This window comes from Synchiropus splendidus, chromosome 1 (genome assembly GCF_027744825.2).
Source record: "Synchiropus splendidus isolate RoL2022-P1 chromosome 1, RoL_Sspl_1.0, whole genome shotgun sequence".
Classification (NCBI taxonomy): domain Eukaryota; kingdom Metazoa; phylum Chordata; class Actinopteri; order Syngnathiformes; family Callionymidae; genus Synchiropus; species Synchiropus splendidus.
The window spans coordinates 17,681,637-17,697,013 of NC_071334.1; the positions used below are offsets into that span (position 1 = coordinate 17,681,637).

Genomic DNA, 15,377 nt, shown 5'->3' on the forward strand with positions numbered 1-15,377 from the left:
TACTACAAAATTGAAATTCAAATATTTTCAAGACATTAAAATAGCTTAAGTTTAAATAAGGTGATATAAAAACTTGAATATAGCCACCATCGTGATTTATTGTGCTATTGACAAACTGATGCAAAATAAACAATATTTTGTTGTTTAAATGTATGTATGGGTCCATCATTTGATTCAGTTATATTCAATGTGGCTTCTTGTGGCAAATATTCTGATGCCATTAAACTGCGATTAATTGAGATTAATTAATACCAAATTCTCAAATTAACTAGATCAATATTTTTAATCGAATCCCAGCCCTAATAAAAAGTTATGCTCCTTTGAGACTAATCCAGCCGAAAACACATTGTAGACTTGAGCGTCCACAGTCATAACTCATTCCTATGATGCTGTCTGTCAGCTAACAACACAGTAGACGTGGGTGAGATGTGGGTCCAGCTCCAGTTTCCAGGTTGGCTGCTTCCTTGCTGCTGGACCATGTGATATTTCCTGCGGCTGTTCTTAATGCGTTCTCTGCTGGCAAGAGTCGCCGGAGCTGAAGGAAGATTTGGATCTGACACAATCCTGCATTCAACCCTGAGGTGGAAAAATAATGGGACTGTGTTTCAAGCCACAGGGCGACGTGGGAACGCATGAATACAAGACAGAGCCCAAGTCAGTCTTTTGCTCTTTTTACTGGGCTAACATGCACGAGTGGTTGAGCATCCTGCGTATCAAAAGACACACAAATCACAGCCCCATTTTCACCCCAACACCAATGCCCAGCGGCATTGTATTGGCTGGATTCATGTGTGAGAGAAGAAGACTTCCACATGTGATACTCCCTCTTAGAGATATATCAAGAGATGCATGTGTTCTTTCTTCCTGAGCTGACATTTACATCTTGGACACTCACATCACCACGTGTAACATTTGATTTGTTTCATCTGAATGCTGCAACCAACATAATACCAGTGTGAGGACAAGTTTCTCTCATCAGAAAAATAGGCGTAACATGACATGAATGTAGCCACATGTAGTTTCAGACAACATAAAGAAAGTGCACATTCAACACACATTATTTCAGCGGTGTGATCTTGATTGTGTGGCAGCAGGTGGCATCGAAGGGCGGCATGTGACCCCTGTGCCTCACGGTTCTCAGATCAGGACTGAACCATGTGACCACAGAGTGACCCAGGTGCTCTGTAGCAGACCGGCTGCGACTCATGCACCTTCCTTTTCATCCCAAAGTGACGATGGTTTTCCGCCGCTCTGCATGCGACACCTCAATAAAGCCGGAGAGGCCACCTCGACCTTTCCCTGCCGCCCAAGTCTGAAAAGAACAACTGGATGTCGGTGGATTCTAAATGTTTCCTCCTGGCAGAGAGTTTCGCACAGAACAAGGTCCCGCTGCGAAGCTGAGATGTCTGTCTACACTTTGAAGACATGGTTGCATTTGTGCTGGTGAGCTGCATAACCTGGTAAAACAGGAAGCCTGTCTGGTTGCTGGAAAACACCTTGTAAAACCACATCTGGATGAAGTGATTAACAGTCGTGCTCTGACATCACAGTCGAGCGAGGGGGGAGGCGGGCGGTGCAGGTGCGAGTCTCAGACTCTGCTTCTCCTCTGGGACGTGTTGCTTGGAGTCTAGATTTGATGCTCTCATGGTAACAATCAAAACCAGACACATCTCACCCAGACACTCGACACACCCAACAGATGGGTATAGACCAGGCAAACACAGTCAGCATTTGCAAACATTATGGAAGTGTAGTTCAGTCAGAAACTGTGCATCAGGTGTGTGTTGTGGAGGAGGAGCAAAGCGCCGCAGACCTCAGTTACCCTCCAGAGGGTCAGCACGGACACTATGGAGGACTACACAAGATTCTTGGTGTCATTGTTGATGAGAGGCTGGACTGGAGCAGGTGCTTTGTGTTGGCCACCCACTCCATCCTGCTGAGTGACATCAGGCTTCATAATGTGCCACTTCCACATAAATGACCAAATAATTGTCCTTGTTGTGTTTGAGATAATGTACCTTCATTTAACCATGCTTTACTCTTATTACATTTTTGTGCATTAGCATGTTTTAAAACATATTTAAAACTAAAGATATTTCTTATATTGTAAAGAGATTTTCTTTAAACATTTTCAACTGTAATGAAAAGCAGTTCCCCATGAGGATTTAGGAAGTAATCCTGATGGCAGATATTGTGCTGTACTGTGGCACCACAATAGATTCACCTTGGACATCCCACATAAAGAAAAATATTTTGCTCAGATGTGAGTTGGCAACAGACTTTTAACCACCACCTCCCACAGTGCAGCAGCACAATGAAAAAAAACATTCCAAGGAAGCTGATATGAAACTTTATTATTATTTAATTTCTATTTAATTTAATTCAATTTTCCCAAATACAAATTTCCGTCACGTTTGCATCCGTCTGTGTGGCGATCCATTCAAAGCTGTGGAAAAAAAATAAATAAAAACACAACAATAACTAGCGAGCAAACAGACCAACCAACAAACTCCTCATTCAAAGTAAATGTTGGGTCACCAGGTATTTGTCCCTGACTTCCGTAAATGTTTCAACCTTCCCCAAAGCACATATACGCAAGATTCAAAACAAAAACATCCAACCAGTTTTGAAAAATATTCTGAAACCCAAATAAATGTTTCTACGCGTCCATGACCATCTGACGAGATGAATTGTACAACCACTAGATGGCAGTGACGCTCAAGTATTCTCAACCATGGAAGTGAGGGCGCTGTCCTGAAGAAAGTCATGTGTATTGATCGGATGATGCGAGCAGGACGTTTGCCAAGACTTGGTTTGTTCAAAGATAACTCGTGTTACTAAAATGTCCCGCTGGTCTGTAAGGAGTCAAAATGACCATACGGTGGTGAAGTGAGCAGCAGGAGTGACCTGTGAGTAGCGCTTGCCTGTGAGAGACCAGCAGACGTGGTTACCGAGGGTGATGATGTTTGCTGATGATATAGTGATCTGTAGTGAAAGGAAAGATGAGTTTTTATTTAATTGTATTTTATAATAATAATAATAACAATAACAATAATAATAACAACAACAACAACAACAACAATAGTAATAATAATAATAATAATAATAATAATAATAATAATAATAATAATAATAATAATAATAATAATAATTACTATTATTATTATTATAGTTGTTATTATATCATTCTTCTTATTATTGTTATTATTATATTACTATTATTATGTTTTTGACTGCACGCTTTCCAAAGCACTTTCCTTGTTGGTGGGATCCCCACTGACCATGGCAATAACTTGGAGGAGAAGCTGGAAAGGGGAGGAACAAAGCTCAGTAGAAGCAAGACGGAATAGGTGGGTCAGTGAAGCTGCAGGGCTGTTTTAAGATCATTTTCTGAAAAGAAGAATGAAAGCAAAGAGTGAAAACAAGCCACAGTTGCAAACACAACATCAGATATCACTTCACCTGGAAGCGTAACAGTGTAACATATCAGTTTTGTCTGCTGCAGCAGCTGATGTACCATTGGAAACACACACAAACGTTCATAAAGCAGACAAGTAGGTCACATCCAAAGCTCAGCATTACCCATCACATGAAGGCTTGAACCACTGTGAGCCATTATCCTGTTCAGCCTTAATTATGTGTGTAACATCTCATCACCTGGTCCACAAACACCGCTGCTCCTCTCACCACGGCTGACACACTTTCATGCGAGACAACGTCAGAGAGCTACAGAGAAAAGTGGATCAATAGCCAGATGGCATAAGTGGTGGTGGAATAAGGACCCGGGGTTTGTGGGAGGTCATGTCGACCTCCCTGCAGGTTTACATAAATCTTTATGAAAGGACTATCTTGCTTGCTACAAGGAATACTGATGATTGAAGTGCGGCGCTCAGCTCCACTTGTTTTTCGCCCCCCAAAAAACAAACAAACAAACAAGTCTCTTTCAACCTGACTGACTGACCTGTTGACATGACAGAATATGAATCAGTCAAACAACACTGGTGCCGAAACCCTTCGCAACCACTGTCTCGAGAGACAACATAAAAGTTAAACACAAAAAGGACAAACTTTGTGGCTGCTTACAGACGACGCAGTTGGTTGTTGTAGTGTTGTCAGCGACTGAAACCTCAGCCTCCCTAGTGACTGTCTCAGAGACAATGAGGATCAGTCCATCCACCAGCACAGTGACTCTTGGTCCATCAGTGAAAATGCATCCTGCCTCTCAGTCGGAGTATTATGAAGGAAAGGCAAAAAATATTTATATTATCATTTACAATATTTATGGGTCCACCATCTTGTTGTTGTTGATCTGGGACGACCGGGTCGATAAATACTTCCTGTAGATGCTGACTGACTGGGCTGAATCAATTTGTGACTAAGAACTGATGAAATATGGAATATATCAGGACGTCTGTATAGCCGATCCATTTTTTTTTAGAACTATTGCCTGGGATTAATAACAATCCAGCAGGCGATCTTGACCTGACCAGAACTAACTCAGCCTTCAGGAGTCCATTAATCTGCCAATGGTTGTGTTGTGGGGAAGATCACTGGCTCATGAAGGGAGAAAGATATGATGAAAAATATGAAACATATTCATCCCTGTGCTTTCCCTTGCAGCAGGCAGGGCATCATCTGCTCTTCCTGGAAACCTCTCGCGAAAACCACCACATGAAATAGCGTGAAATGTGATGACCAAACACATAATTACCTGAGATAAACTTTTCTGAGAAGAGTCAGGGATTTTTCAGAGAAACACGACAAGTGGTCTGCCGGGGTCCGAAGAAGTCCCCTGTGGAGTCCCCGCGGACCAGATATGAACTGAGGAGACAAACGCCCTCGGTCACCCACTCGTCTCACTGAGCTGCCGACAAATCCTCTCATTTCGCTGTCGGAAAAACAACAGCGGGAGACCGACATAGGCGACTTTCGTGTTCAGAAGGAGCATGCGAGTTTTAACTTTAGTCAACAGTTACACAACAGGAGAAAGAAATATAATGAACTCAGCAGAAGAGGAATCATGCTTATATGCAGACAACTTGTTGTCTTCAATGAATGTCAACACAGTTTTGAATGTTATATGAAGAGCAAAATTCTGTTGGAAAATAAAAAAAATTGAGAATTAGAAAATGGACAAGGCAAAATAACAGCTTGTATAGCTAGGCTTGGCTCAAGGACCCGTCGCCACACAAAGCTCAGAGGTTGAACAAAAGAATAAACAAAAGTCATGGAAGCTTGTGTAGAGCTTCAAGGACGCACACGCGTCACTTGTTTAGATGATCATGGCTTCAATGCACACCACTTGAACGACATCTTCCACATAGATCACACTTTGGTAAAAGCCCTATTCCCAGAACTGTGCAGCCCTCAGGTAGTCAGACTGAAACTACAGTTATTAATAATGAGGAAATATTTGTATGGAAATACTATAATAACAATCATAAAAACATTGTTTTTGTTAATAAAAACAATATCTTTGTTTCTGGAACAATTTCGGTTAGCACTTTTCTTCTCTTTGGCATAATATGCACAATATTTGTGCATATTTTTTTATCTGTAAAACAGATCTAAAAAGTGAAAATGTAAAAATATGTCATATGTATCTTGTAAAGAACTTTTCAAATTGAATAATTACACTCTTAGGTATCACTTTTTAAGAAGTCTTTATTTAAGATTTGTCCCTTCAACATTCTTTACAGGTTTTCCCACCCTACTTAGTTTCTTCTCTCTTTTTACTTTAGGCCCCTCCCTCCAGTCCCTCGGTCATGTGCCCTGTTGGAAATATCATTTTAAACACCAGCTAAGGCATAAATGTGCGAATACATCATATTATATCCTAGTGAAGAAAGAACCAATACCAGGGAAGACAGATTGTTCCAGACAGCTGGCAGCCACTGTGTTTTTCCCTCCCAGGGATAATCTGAGGTTTCAAGTTGACTGTGAGGACACGAAGCCGGCGCTATGAGGACAGACGTGTGGACCGCTTTTCAGTGAAAGTCAAAACAGGGCTTCACTTCAGAAGGGGAATTGAATTCTTAGTCAAATGTGATTAAGTAGCATCTTAAATGCAAATACAAGTGGGTACATGGTATTCATATTTACGACAAGTTGTCAGAGATAGACAATGATAGATTATGTGGCAGAAAAGAAGCAGCTGCTTTGCTCCAAGTCTCAACAGACGATGCAGCTCAGGTGTATGTTAGTTATGTTCTCTTTGTCAACAACATACAGTACACTGAAGCAGCATTTCTTCTCTCCAACACTGAGAAAAAAGCTCTTGTACGGACAAGAAACTATCCATTACTGTAGTAATGAGGTGACATGTGACCCCAGCTGTAATTTTACGGCACCAGAACTATGATCCAAAGACAATAGAGAACAGTTTCATCAGAATCACAGGGGCAGTTGCTACTCCAGACAAAAGCAGGATAACCAATGATGTAAACATGAAGAGGACTGGTGTCATTAGAATTGAATTCTACATGTTTAATTTGTGGAGTAAAATCTTTGCCAAAGTTAAGAAGAATGAACATTGAAAGGATAAGACACAAACAAAAATATGAGCGAGCAGTAGAGAATATGTCATGGATGGGAAAAAAACCCCAAAACATTTTCACCCGAGGCAGGCAGCATACACGAAAAACTCCTAACTTAAGAAAGGAATAACTTGAGTGATACACTAGACAAACTAGACATTAACAAAGTCTAGTCATTCCTTCAAGACCTCACAAATTGTTTCCATTGCATCATGGATCAGGCTACAGGCTTGGTAAAAATAAATAAAGTAAAAAACACATGACAACTTTTGACTGATAATTCAATTTTATTGAACATAACAAAAATAAAAAGTCAAAATGAGACCGTTAGTCTGTGGTTCTTCATGTAAGAACATTGAAGCTCATCACTACTAAAGTGCACTTTCAGTTTACAGCCATAGTTCCTCCTCCTTCCTCACCCAGATCAACACCAGTCAGACGGTTTAAAACAGCAGCTTCAACAGACCAAGTGGAACACGTCTCAGAGAGGAAGAGTGCATAAATGTTCATGGAAGATCAGTTTCTCCATCGCCCCTCGCTGCAACTGCCGGTCGGCAACTTAACAACTTGAATATGATTGACAGACTGGTGTGATTGTGGAACACAGTTTCTCTCAGCCTCCCCCTCCCCCCCAACTTTAAAAAAATATTTCTTCTATTTTCAGAGATGATTTCTACAGAATATGTATATACAAATGTTTCGTTATAAAGAAAATAACGTTCTGTTAAAAGACATGAGCAAGTCAGTATGGACTCCAGTTTGGCACGCACTCCTCTGCTTCTTCACCGAGTCAGACAAGGAGGCGGAGAACAAGTCAAAACATCAAATAACCCTAAATGCAGTAGCATCACCTTCACTAAACTAGCACACGTGTCCTACTACTACACAAAACACAATGAAATGTAATCCGGGTGTGCAACAGGCTGGAATGTCAATCACGTCAGCATAATTCAGGTGGGAAAGAGAAAACGTTTGGGAATGTTTGACGGGAGACACTGAATAATTCCATCCTCAGCTCGAATTAGAGTCATTTGACAAAAATGCACTCACACACAAAAATACATAATGACAAATCTAGGTCAAGGAGCCTGGGGAGAAAAGACAGGAGGAGCTCCCTCAGCATCTGAAGTGGTGTGCAGCGGTCGCCACTTCACACAGCTATTGCACTGATCTCAATCTGAGGTTTTGGCACCTGTGGGGTTTGTCACACACCAGATCCCTCATGAAATGTGACGTGCAAAACTCAAATTGGAGCTCAACTTTAAACAAACCTTCAATAACAAGCGCAACACCTCTCATAAATAAATACGTCCAGATGAATAAATAGGGTTTCAAACTTCAGATTAAAAAAAAAAACAGGAAGTTGAGAGAGGGGAGACAATTGTCTGAGACAGTTGGGAACACAGTAGTGTCCATGACAAGAGAGAGAGAGAGCAGCCCTGAACTACGTGGACACCTGGAGTTCCCCAAAACTGTTCTGATCCTAATAATGTTCGAAGATTCACTCTGATTCATTTCCAGTAGGGCTGCACAACGGTGGAAAATTGGTCACTTGGAGCATATTCAGAGCAAATGATGTGTTTAAAATGGACAATTTTTAATAACTCTCATCTGCCATTGAGGCAAACATTAGTTTCATAGCCATCCTGAGATGTACCCCAGGTGTTGAGACCTAATAAAGAGCTAATGGGTACGAGCACCTCCTCCAGAGAGTGAAAGTCTCATAGATCAATCACAGTGATGCACTGGCTCTGATAGACCTCTGCTTCAAATAGACCTTTTGTCCATTCTAAGTGTTGGCAGTCGATGGGTCACAGAAACTAGTCAGTAGTTCTGAACCAGAACAAAACTGGATTTGTACCAGTGGTTTTAGCTTCCATACACGACCTCTACATGATATGCATTAGTTGAACTGGCCCCGCCTCCTCACATTGTGCAGCCCTGCTCAGGACTTCTCCTAGGGAATAATCCAGACCCTTTCCCTAAAGTATCCTACATGCACTAACCAAGGAGCAGGAGGAAGTGTATTAGTGTTTTAGAAGTTGATCTTTGATCAAGCACATTAACACAGAAAAACAATAGACACAGATGTCTTTCACTGTGCAGTGGTTTTGGAGTTGATCAGATCAAACCAACTTGTCAGCTCTCTCTATAAATGACGTCCCTGTATGGTCACTTTCTGACCAAAAATGAATGAAAGGATGAAACACTGCAATAAAAGAAGGACGTACAACAGAAGCTCTCTGTCTGACACAAAGTAGAACCATTTCTCTGTAGCCTTCGCTCATCTCCTTTAGTTTTCTCTCTTGCTTTGGAGCATTTTTTTTGCATTTCATTTTAAAGTGCAGTCCAGATGCAGGTGGCTAAGAGAGTAAATGAGCGACAACCACTGGGTGGAGGGTTGGCGCATGCCAGTCAGGGGAGTAAATGAAAAACAAGTCCTAGTTGTTCTCTCCTGCGTCACTGACCAGAACCAGTCACTCCCTCGACTGGTAGAAGAGGATGTAGCCCGACTCAGAGTTCTTGGAGATGTCTGAGGTAAGCCCATAAAACTCCTCAATAGCCTGGGCGTCGATTTTCTGTGCAGCAGAAGAGAGAGAGACGCTGGTTAGGGACAACAAGCACCAGCCGCAGAGTCAAGGAACAACAACAACAGCAGCACTGAGTGACGCACCTCCACAATGTCGTCATCGAACAGTAGCCAGAAGCCGTGACTCTTCACGATTGTAATGTAATGTCCTCTGTTCGGGCCACTGACGGTGGAACACAAAAATGAATGAGCGGAATCATGTGGTTTCAATCAGCAGGAAGAAGCAGAAGATTTTTCACTGAATAGTGTTCAGCAAATAACACAGGTCTCAGCCAGAGACCTTGAACACATCCATTTCCCGAACACATCTGTCAGCTTTCAAATGAGAAAATCTGAAACCAGATTTATAAAAAGCTATTTCTTTACTTTTGCTTACGGGAACACAAAAAAACAAAACAAAACAAAACAAAAAAATCACACAGCAGATTGTGACTGCTTTTGCACTGAAATGGCTTGAATGGCTGGAATCCCTTTTGGTGACGTAATACTAGGCAATTTTCTTATTCTATTCAAAGAAAACTACCGGTAACAGTAAACATGCAGGAAGTAAGAATAAACTACATTAAGACTGAGACTCTTCCCTCTCAAAAGACGCCACATTCAAAAAAAAAAAAAAAAAAAAACATTTAACAATTTAGACAGCAAAAATGTTTTTAGAAAAATAAGTCCAGTGGATTTGGCTTTTTTCAATGATCAGGATTTGGGTGGAAACACAAAACAGACATTACCGATAAGGTCTGCACAGTTCTACTATTCTGCTATAGCAAAATACACGTCATCCAGTGAGTCAGATATAATATGCAACGAAAGCTCAGGCCTCCTCTGAGGAGATAAGTTAACAAGGCTTCATAAAACAGCACACAACCAGATCAATACAATTCAATGACTCGAATGTAGAGTCAGCTCACAGCTCCCCAGCCTGGACTCAAACCCAGACAGGAACATTACACCATGAGTGGCATCACCTAGCTTAGAGTCAAAAAATGAATTGCACTGGCACATGAAAGTGGATTAGGGATTCGATTATGTTCAGTGAATCAGGATTTCTGTTTGTAGCAATACAAGTGACTCCTCAAAAACATTCCTAAAAAAGCAAACGGAAGTCCACCAAGCACCAGCCACCAAAATGTTATCACCTAGTCCTTATCTTGTTATCAATGTTGCTGAAAACATTCAAAATTGAATTGAGTCGTTTTGCGGAACGACAGTCTTATCCGTCCGACACAAGAACCTCCGCTCAACAACAAAATCATCCAACATACTGCATGTGTGACACATACCGTCTACCACAAGACGTACCTTCCACAGTGAACCACCACAGCGACCAGGTCGTACATGCGATCCAGGTTGACAGCATCTCCTGAAGTGTTGAACAGACGGAGTTCCAGCGGGAAAACCACTCGATAGGATAGCTTGGTGTAGCGGTGCAGCTGCTCCATGTACTTGAACCTCTTCAGATGCAGGGCCAAGATCATGGGCAGCTTCTTCACACGCATCCTGCAGTGAAGCACAAGCGGTCAGCCTTCTGCTCACATCATCAGGGCCTTTGTTTCCGTGTCCTGTCTGACCGTTTCTGTGCCTCCTGTTTGCTGCAGCAGGTCTCACAGTAGTACTTGTACTCGCTGCACAGAGTCTCTGTGTTGCTGAAATCCCTGGAGAGCACAGCGGGTCACAGACAGTTGGTTTCTGACCCAGATTTATCAGCACACATGTGAGTGAACAGGAAGTTAAGATTGTACCTGAGGCAGTGTGTTATTGATGTGTTCTGCTCCACGTCCACAGACAGATCCAGAAAGTCCTCATCTTTGCTGCTCACCTGCCCAGGAGGGAGAAAGAGGGTCAACAGTGACGTCTCATAGACGGCATCATGAAACCATGAAACCAGAGAGCCCACTTTGGAATGCTTAATAAGCTGGTTGTTAAAGCAATGGTCAGTCTTTAGTCTCAGTGTTGTAAGGTAATTTCCTGCCACTACATGGAGACCAAACACCGTGATATAATTTGGCACCTAGTTTCTTTGGGTTGAACCAAGGATGAGCCGGCGTGAGTCATTTCATCCGATGTGATTAACAAAGCGACACACTCATCCTCTCACCGTTTCACAGTTGAGGCAACGCGTCTCATTAGTGAGCGTGCCCTGAAAAATATCATGAACCCAGGTGGGCTCCGTCTTGTTCTCCATGTCGGTCTCCACGGTGATGGGGGTTCCGTTGTTCTTGAGTCGACCGTTCTGCTTCTCTTGCTTCTTTTCCTCCTGCAGGATGTCGGCCACCGTGTTCAGCAAGTAGTTGAGAAACTCATGAGCATCTTGTTGCATGTAGTTGTCAAACAGATCTAAGGCACGGCAAATGGGAGACAACATCAGCAGCAGTTATATTTTCAAGAGCAGCAGCAGTAGCAACGTGTCCTAGCAAGAGAAAAAGGATGAAGCTTATTAAAAACGGTGGGATTGCACACATAACTTCTGACCCAAAGACGAAGGACCGCTGCAACCAAAATGAATGCACAACTGGGCTGGGCATGTTACTTTATAGGGGCCTAGCACAAGACATGTCGTCACTGATAAGACATTGCAAAATAGGGCTCCTTTTATTGAAGAGAACACTAGACAGAAAAGCACTTTGAGGAGAAGCATTCGTGTTTCCGTTTCATCAATTGTTGATGTTATTTTTGCTCAGTTTCAGACTGCTTATTGAAACTTCAGATTCAGATCCAGGTTACACATAGAAAGAAATACACCATTATGGTGAGTCAAGCAAAAACTATATGAAATCAAGTGAAGAGACAAACAGCAAATGGCATGGTAAAGGTCATTTCAATATTTCAGGCTGTTAGACAACACAAATGTCTGAGGCGTAAAACTTAAACCAACCATTAAACCATTTTCTCTTCGAGCCATCAGTGGGACCAAGTATGTTTTGACAGATTTGTCAGTCAGAAAACTGAGAAGAGAGGGGGGCAGGGTCAGCAGACTGCAGGTCAATCCTAACAGAGATCACATTGTTTATTCATATAAAGGGCTCTGACAAGCTGGACAGCAGAGAACAATCTGCTTCTCTGTCAGTGTAGCTCTCTGAACGACCTTCAGAGCACACACCTGCTCCTCACCACAGAAACAATCTGGTGCTGTCGATGGTATTGTAAAGCTCACTGCAATATTGAACCTTTACCGTTCTCTTTCCGAAGACGGGAGATGAACTTCTTGGGTGGGATGACGCCCACTTTCTTCTTCTGAGTAGCAATGGAGTGGAACAAGTCTGCCAAACAAGTGAGCAGGTTCTCCTTCTTCTTCTGCTGGGCTTTGTACGACAGCACATTCTCCCGGAATGGCCGGCAGAAGTAGAGAGCCTGTAGCACTGAGTTACAGTAACAAGTGTTTCCAAACTGTGGACAGATGAGAATAAAGACATTAGGAGTCTAGATTCGCACACACACTCTGTCTCTCCCAACATCCACTAACTTGACCTTTGACATGGTACATTTGGAAAACCTTGCTCTGAGCTCAAACAAATTTCATTATTTGAATGGAGCACTGGGTGTGGCGAGAGGTTGCAACTGAGCAACAAGGTACAAGGTACAGAGACGACAGGTTATGTGTCATAGAAATGGAAAAATGACACTGGACTTTGCCTTTTCTGGAGTCAAAACAGTTTATTTGTGCATCTTCTGGACTAGTATGTATCTAATATTTATTTATTTTTGGACATATAGTTTTGTTTTTGGAAACCGGAGGCCTCAGACCGAAATTTCGTTGCCATAATATAGTGATGCAATGCAATGACAATAAAGAAAGTCTAAGTCTATACTTGTAGCTCAATGAGACATTCAGATGAACTGCGGACAGATCTGAGATCAGGGAAGTCCAGAACAGAATCCTGTCTGAGCAGTCCCAAAATTGCAGTATGAGAGATGCCATGAATTCACTGATAATTCAATACTGGTTATTTACCTTTTGCAATTGAATTTGGCTTATTATAACATAGTATCAATTGTTTCTCATGAGTCTCAAAATTAAAACCAAAATTTCAAGTTAAACCACTTCTGGAACAAACTAAATTCCTGTTTCAAGAAGAGAAACATTCGCTTGATATCAAGTTGTCATACTGGCTTTTAATGGACATAATACCACTAAATGTTCAGATGTACAGAGAAAACAAAACATTAGAAAAAAATTAAAAGAAAATGAGAACAAGGACGTGATATGTAGTTGAAAACGTAGTGATACTTACGTTGACCAATCCAAAGTAGTGTTCATTGATTGGAAATTGCTCCGGGCCAATGTCTTTCTCCAGAGCAGAGGCATTGGTGCCCTGAAAGAACCAGGGAGACAAGACAAGTGGAAGTCATGCTCATGTGATAGTTATCTTGCAGCTCTTCAAATGAGTCTTAGATTGAGTGCATTTAAGTCAGCTGCGTGTGTAATTATGAAAATTAGACTCACACTCACACTGGACATTAATGAAGCACTGATCCCAGGATGACCTGCCTTTTGTAGTCTCAAATTTCACATCCTTGACTATTGGGAAAGGCTTTTTGATTTGATGGGTTCGGCCGGGATTTTTCTAGTCAAATTCCAGGGTATTTAATTCCCACAGCGGATACACAGGTCTTTTTTTCCACGGCTATTAATGTCTCTAGGCTAATGGTCGTCTAAATGACGCGCAGCTTTGTTGGACGCACAGAAGACAAAGCAGGACTTTGACAGTGAATGACTGCCTCATTATGTCTTCAGTCAAAATAGGAAGTCGCTTTAGTCAGCTGATCTTTCCATATGGAAAAACAAGGACTCAATGAAGAAGCGAATAAACAAAACTTCCTACATGCAACAAGCAAATGCATCACGGCCACCAAATTACTGAACAAAAACAATGTTAGTTGTATTATTATTAGAAACCAAACTCAAGATAGGAGTGCAGTAATTGTTTACGCCGCTGAGAAAACAAATAAACAGGTAGGATGAGTCATCATCAATATTGACACAATTCATTATTATTAATTAACACTGTCTAATGTCAACAGCTGATGAACTACAAGGGGATCCAGGTGAATTACCTGCAACACTGAAATATATCAAAGTTGGTGGAAAAACACCACAGCAGGTTTGTTCGGATTTGAGTTTAGGTTTCAACTCAAGGTTTCCACTTGGTCTGAATGAATTGTTGCAGTAGTTTTGATCTCAGTTTGTGGATTGCGGCTCAGTACATATACCTGTTAACAACACTTATTAAAGATGCTGCTCTACTCATTGTAAACACAACTGAAACTGAATAGTCTCTTTCATAAAATGCCAGATTGGTTTGTTGTGACAACGGTTTGTTTGACCAGCGAGAGCCCAATACAAGGACGATGTTACAGTGTCCCTGAACGCACCACAGATCAGCAAAGAGCATCCAGTGGCACGTTACGCAATCACAAGCAGCTGTCAAAGTCCCGCTTCACGCATCCGTCAAGAGGAGCTGCAAAGACAATGACACCATCCTGACCATGTTCTGGGATCAGGTGGATGCGGGCCAGGTCCGGTACAAAGCCTCACAGGCTCAACACGGCGCGGTCAGGCAGACTTCTTCATGGTAACCTGTGCAGGCAACGGACTACTCACCATATTACAAATGGAGGCGATGTTTCTGACAGTCATTGAGTTCACAGTGTCCCCCTCACCGACATCTTCATAAAATGAACATAGAGGCGAGAACCAGACCGCTCGGAGGCGAACTTAACTCGCAGCCGCGGCTGGAAGGCCGAACGGCCGCCCCGAGCGACGAGGAGAAGCCTGGGAGACACGGCGCAACATGAAGGCAGCACTAAGCCGAGAGCCGCGATGGATTCACAGGCGCTTCATTCTCTGCCATGGTGAACAGACGCTGAAGTAGGAAGAAAAGTGTCGGCATCCCCGACCATAAACAAGACAAGTTGTAGGAGGCAGGTTGCTAGCAGCGAGCACGGAACAAACATGATACCAGATCCACGCCCAGATGACATAGTACCGACTTCTTATTGGACATTGAGCTACAGGAGTTGATCGGCAGAAGCAAAGACCAACCACAGGTCCGAAGAAGCATGCGGAGTTGAACCACAGCCAATCAGCGCCAACCGTTTTCACTATCAGCTCATGGGTAATGTAGTTTGTGACATTTGTGACGTCACCGAAAACGCAACTTAATTGATGTTTAGGGTTCAATATCACAAACCAGACACCTAAAAAAATTGTTATAAAATAGGCAACACATGTGACACCACAATTAAACCAGACT

At 42.2% G+C, this 15,377-nt stretch overlaps 1 protein-coding gene across 1 annotated transcript; it reads right to left on the reverse strand.

Annotated features, from left to right (window-relative positions):
• Positions 1-6,805: 6,805 nt before the first annotated feature.
• On the reverse strand, positions 6,806-15,087 carry usp46 (ubiquitin specific peptidase 46). The gene is made up of 9 exons (XM_053853792.1): positions 14,726-15,087; positions 13,356-13,436; positions 12,297-12,510; positions 11,222-11,460; positions 10,866-10,942; positions 10,695-10,778; positions 10,426-10,623; positions 9,211-9,289; positions 6,806-9,115 (listed from the first exon to the last, which is right to left on the reverse strand). The coding sequence occupies exons 1-9, from the start codon at positions 14,759-14,761 to the stop codon at positions 9,014-9,016; spliced, it is 1,110 nt and encodes a 369-aa protein (XP_053709767.1). The 5' UTR covers positions 14,762-15,087; the 3' UTR covers positions 6,806-9,013.
• Positions 15,088-15,377: the final 290 nt, after the last annotated feature.